The sequence below is a fragment of the Carcharodon carcharias genome, chromosome 5, assembly GCF_017639515.1.
Source record: "Carcharodon carcharias isolate sCarCar2 chromosome 5, sCarCar2.pri, whole genome shotgun sequence".
Lineage (NCBI taxonomy): Eukaryota > Metazoa > Chordata > Chondrichthyes > Lamniformes > Lamnidae > Carcharodon > Carcharodon carcharias.
Window position 1 is genome coordinate 140,930,517 of NC_054471.1, and position 6,000 is coordinate 140,936,516.

Below are 6,000 nucleotides of genomic sequence, written 5' to 3' on the forward strand. Positions count from 1 at the left end.
TCAATGCTAGCCCCCAGGGATGTTGATAGTGTGGCATTCAGTAGTGGTATCATTGAATGTCATGGGGTAATGGTTAGATTCTCTCTTTACCCAACTTGCTCATTACTTCCTCAAAAAAAAAGTCCAATAAATTAGTCAAAAACTATTTCCTTTTCACAAAACCATGCTAACTCTGCCAGATTAAGGTTTTCTATACGTCATACTATTAACTCCTTGAGATTCTGGCATTTTCTCTATATCAGATGTTAGGCTCAGTCTATAGCTTCCTGCATTCTGTCTTCCTCCTTTCTTGATTAGAAATGATACATTTTCCGATTTTCCAATCCACTGGGACCTTTCCAGAAGGGATCGCAACTAATGCACCAGTCAAAAAACCTCTTATTCATTCATGGGATTTGGGCTTCGCTGGCTGGGCCAGCATTTATTGCCCACCCCTAATTGCTCTTGAGAAGGTAGTGGTGAGCTACTTTCTTGAACTGCTGCAGTCCATGTGGTGTAGGTACACCCACAGTGCTATTAGCAAGGGTTTTGATCCAGTGACAGTGAAGGAACAGCAGTATATTTCCAAGTCAGCATGGTGAGTGACTGGATTAATGGAGTCAAAAAACTAGGGATCAATGAAATGGAAATAGCTAGACTTGCTCGAGGCTGCCATTAGTGTTGTGGTTAAAAAAAAACACTCAAGTTTGTCAGCTTCCAATAACTAAAGTTTATAAGTCTGATCTTGGTTGCTTTTCCAAGGATCTCTCAATAATACAAAGGCTGTCACAATTTAAAGTCCTTGGCTGTTACATAGCAAAAACACTTTGGTACAGCCCTCAGTCACTACCTCTGCCTCACGGAGGCTGAGTATCAACTTGCAGACACTTCCTCCTACCTCTCCCTGGACCATGACCCCACCACTGAACATAAAGCCATTATTTCCAGGACTGTCACTGACCTCATCTCCTCTGGGGATCTTCTTCCCACAGCTTCCAACCTGACAGTCGCCCAACATTGGACGGCCTGTTTCTACCTCCTACCCAAAATCCACAAATAGAACTGTCCCGGTAGACCGATCGTGTCAGCCTGCTCCTGCCCCACAGAACTAATTTCTCGTTATCTTGACTCCCTTCTCTCTCCCCTTGTCCAATCCCTTCCCACCTACATCCGTGATTCCTCTGACACCTTACGTCACATCAACAATTTCCAGTTCCCTGGCCCCAACCTCTTCCTCTTCACCATGGACATCCAATCCCTCTACACCTCCATCCCCCACCAGGATGGGGTGAGGGCCTTTAGCTCCTTCCTTGAACAGAGGCCCGAACAATCCCCATCCACCACTACTCTCCTCCGTCTGGCTGAGCTTGTTCTCACACTGAACAATTTCTCCTTTTACTCCTCTCACTTCCTCCAAATAAAAGGTGTGGCTATGGGTACCCGCATGGGCCCCAGCTATGCCTGTCTCTTTATGGGGTATGTGGAACATTCCTTGTTCCAGTCCTACTCCGGCCCCCTTCCACAACTCTTTCTCCGGTCCATCGATGATTACTTTGGTGCTGCTTCACGCTCTCGTCGGGACTTGGAAAAATTTATTAATTTTGCTTCCAATCTCCACCCCTCCATCATTCTCACATGGTCCATCTCTGACACTTCCCTTCCTTGATCTGTCTCAATCTCTGGTGATAGACTGTCCACTAATATCCATTACAAGCCTACCGACTCCCACAGCTACCTCGACTACAGGTCCTCACACCCTGCTTCCTGTAAGGACTCCATCCCATTCTCTCAGTTCCTTCACCTCTGTCGCATCTGTTCTGATGATGCTACCTTCAAAAAACAGTTCCTCTGACATGTCCTCCTTCTTCCTTAACCAAGGTTTTCCACCCACGGTCGTTGACAGGACCCTCAACCGTGTCCGGCCCATCTCCCGCGCATCCGCCCTCATGCCTTCTCCTCCCTCCCAGAAACATGATAGGGTCCCCCTTGTCCTCACTTATCACCCCACCAGCCTCCGCATTCAAAGGATCATCCTCCGCCATTTCCACCAACTCCAGCATGATGCCACCACCAAACACACCTTCCCTTCACCCCTCCTGGCGGCATTCCATAGGGATCGTTACCTCCAGGACACCCTGGTCCACTCCCCCATCACCCCCTACTCCTCAACCCCCACCTATGGCACCTCCCCATGCCCATGCAAAAGATGCAGCACCTGCTCCTTCACTTCCTCTCTCCTCACCGTCCAAGGGCCCAAACACTCATTTCAAGTGAAGCAGCATTTCACTTGCATTTCCCCCAACTTAGTCTACTGCATTCGTTGCACCCAATGTGGTCTCCTCTACATTGGAGAGACCAAACATAAACTGAGCAACCGCATTGCAGAACACCTGTGGTCTGTCCACAAGAATGACCCAAACCTCCCTGTCGCTTGCCATTTTAACACTCCACCCTGCTCTCTTGCCATGTCTGTCCTTGGCTTGCTGCATTGTTCCAGTGAAGCCCAATGCAAACTGGAGGAACAGCACCTCATCTTCCGACTAGGCACTTACAGCCTTCCAGACTGAATATTGAATTCAACAACTTTAGATCTTGAACTCTCTCCTCCATCCCCACCCCCTTTCTGTTTCTTCCCCCTTCCTTTTGTTTTTTTCCAATAATTTATATAGATTTCTCTTTTCCCACCTATTTCCATTATTTTTAAATCTTTTATGCCCCGCTAGTCTTTCCACCCCACCCCCACTAGAGCTGTACCTTGAGAGCCCAATCATCCATTCCTAATTAGCACATTCGTTTAGATATCACCACCATCAACACTTCTGTGTTCTTTTGTCTGTGATATCTTTTGATTATCTGCTCCTATCACTGCTTGCTTGTCCCTACCACACCACCCCCCCGCAACTTCTCTCTTCCCCACCCCAACCCACCCCACCCACCGCCCCCACCACCCAACCCCACCCCCAACACCCCCTACGCACCCCCCACCCACCTTAAACCAACTTACATTTCAGCCCTCTCCTTTTTTTGCTCAGTTCTGTGGAAGGGTCATGAGGACTCGAAACGTCAACTCTTTTCTTCTCTGCCGATGCTGCCAGACCTGCTGAGTTTTTCCAGGTAATTCTGTTTTTGTTTTGGATTTCCAGCATCCGCAGTTTTTTGTTTTTACCTCAATCACTGGTGTTGCTTTAGCACATATCCTAATCAATGAGTGGGATACCTCATGCTGCCAATGTTCCCCATCATCTCAACTTTTGGCCTCAGGAAGTTTGTTATTGTCAGGGGCCTAATGACTCCTTGTTTACCCAAGTAGAGACGGCCATTAAGTTTCACACCTTATGATTTTTAGTTGGTTCCCACAATACTGGCTCCATATGCCGATAGTGTTGTTGGCTATATTTCCCCTATCATTCCTAGATGGGAGTTCTCATACTACATTTGTCTATTCATGTAGATCTACATTTTCAGTTACCCCAATTTAACAGTGTCTGCATGCATTTAGCATGTCCCCTCAAGAACACTCAACCAGTGTTTACCAGGCAGCAGCTGACTCCCTAAGCCCAAGCTCCAAAATACGCAGTTAGTACAATTTAATTTTTAGGCTACACAATGCAAAAGGAGAATTGGAAATTATGCTTCTAATGATTTAGTTAGACAGTCACATAGGACCAAGGTATTCTGATGTGATGTTTTACAATAAGTACATTGAAGGATTTATACCTAAATTGCAAGACAATTGACTTTTATGAAATCCACAGGCTGGAAAAGATATACTCAACCTTTTCTTCATCCCCTCCATTATAATAGCAAACAAAAAGATTCTCAGTCCCACACCTACACCTGCACTACTGTAGTGCAGAAAAATATTCTAGGAATCTCAAGCAATCAGAAGCCAATCCTGGATTTTAGAGGCATAACAAATGAAAACTATATTTAGGACACCTGCATCACTACCTACATTTCAATTAGCTACTTGAGGACTTGACTGTATTCTCTTCCTTCAGCTCTCCTTGAGCGAGAGAGAGAGAGAGAGAGAATGAACACTCAATGACAGAGAGCATATGCTAAAAACACTCAATGTCTGCTTCTTGCTTAGAAGAGAACACGATAAATCCTCCTAATGTTTGAGAGGCCAAACAGTTTAGAAATATTTCTCAAGAAAATGAAACTATAGAAATGATCCCTAGGAGTGACAGGCACATCAAGATAGACCAAAATCATTAAATTCAGGTGCAAAAAGACAAACCAGTTGTAATGATTTCCACCACAATTAGAACAGGCCAGGGAGAAACTTTCATTTTAGAGCCCAGAAATAATAGAGCATTTCAGAGCCTGTACACTTTGTATTAGTACCACAGCAGCCACTAAAGTCCAAGCGAGATGGAGAGCTGATATGTTTTTGCAATGGAGTGCTGCACTCGCCTGTTTCCTTTGGGCAAAAGGAATAATCAGGAAAGGAATAAGTGAGATTTAAGCATGAACCTCCGTATCTTAAGCGTAGTTAAAATCAAAAGATCAGGATTTTTAATTTTAAAGTACCCAATTGGGTCTCGTAGCAAGTTATATTGATAACATGATTATATTCCAGTTACTGCTGACCCTGTGTTTCCTGTTGGTACAGAGGGCAGTGCTACCTACTGGGATTTGCAGTCCTTCACGTTAGCTACACATGGAAATCTTACTTAGGACACAAATTGAGGACTACAATCCCACAATAGGATCCATCGCACTGTATATTTTTTTTAAATCACCAGTTTTATTTAATGCTTAACTCCATTTAGCCCGTCTCACCAATGACCGAAATTCATTTCCACTGCTATCGAGCCTGACTGCGGTCGTGCATCAATGAGATTAAAACTATTGCACTTGGAGGATTACAAATGAAAACAAGATTAGAAGATTTACAAGTAATCTCCGGGTGCGAATGGTAAATCCTGGACGCGGAGGGATGATCTGTCTAAAAGGAAGCAGTGAGAGAAAAAATACGAGAGCTCCCAATTGCAACGCTCAAACCTCCGGGAGCAGTATCGATTGTTCCGTGTAAAATTAAACATTTGTTACTTACTTGGCCGACAATGTGTTAATAGAACCTGTAATCAGCATCATCACTGCCAGGCAAATCTGGTACTTAGTCCACGCCATACCCAAACTATATCAATCCTATTCCAGATCTCAGCACCCTCTTTTGCGGCTTTTGTAGAGAAACAGCCCTTCCGTCCCTTGTGATACAGGAACAAGAAATCACATGCTTCAGTCAGCTGAGAGTTTGGCACCAGTTTGTGAACTATGCACCGTTCGACCACCAGGGGTGATTTTATTCCAGTGGGATTCACTTATTTTGGAGGTTCAGAGTAATTTTCAAAATACTTAAAATGAAACACATCTGCACAGAGTAAATAGGTTTAGAAGGCCTTCTATTTTTGATCATTGATCTCACTGTTAACATTATTTTAATTAGATATATTGGAAAGGGAACTGTCAAGGCATGGGGAAAGTGGGACTGACTGGACAGCTCTTTCAGAGAGTTAGCACAGTCATGATGGGTCGACCGACCTCTTTCTGTTTTGTATCATATGATTCTGATTCTATGATTCTATAATTCTATGATGCTAACAGCTGTTAAGACAACAAAATGAATTGCATTATATATTCTAGTGTTCTAAATAAGGAGGCAATCTGACAAAAACAGATTTGAAATTACTCACCAGATGCCTCTAACTGTACAGATAGATAACTTTGATACATAATGTTCATAGCAGATCAGGAGAGCCCACAATTTAAACCTAATTTTAACTTTTACATTGATGAGTAGTAATTATATTGTTACAGCTACATTATTTCACTAATGGATGATTAAACACAAGGCTTTCATCCAATCTGTGGCTTTTTAAAAAAAACGCTTGTTTTCCAGGGGTCTGAGAGAAGCTACTTTCAGATTTTGTAGCATTGATTACAACACAATACCTCAGTCACTTGGATGTCATTGTCTCTGTCTGCATTTTTTTCAATTTTCCAACCCTATAA

General features: G+C 43.6%; 1 protein-coding gene and 1 non-coding gene across 2 annotated transcripts in view; both read right to left on the reverse strand.

The window, feature by feature from the left end:
• The window catches only part of slc35f6 (solute carrier family 35 member F6), a 42,656-nt gene extending 37,461 nt beyond the window's left edge, over positions 1 to 5,195 (reverse strand). The window contains exon 1 of the mRNA XM_041188267.1: positions 5,042 to 5,195. Coding sequence (XP_041044201.1) covers positions 5,042 to 5,118 — 77 coding nt within the window. The 5' untranslated portion in view covers positions 5,119 to 5,195. The remainder of the gene's footprint in view (positions 1 to 5,041) is intronic.
• Positions 3,956 to 4,176, reverse strand: LOC121278504. The gene has a single exon (XR_005943169.1). It is a non-coding gene; the product is annotated as a small nucleolar RNA U3 (small nucleolar RNA).
• Positions 5,196 to 6,000: the final 805 nt, after the last annotated feature.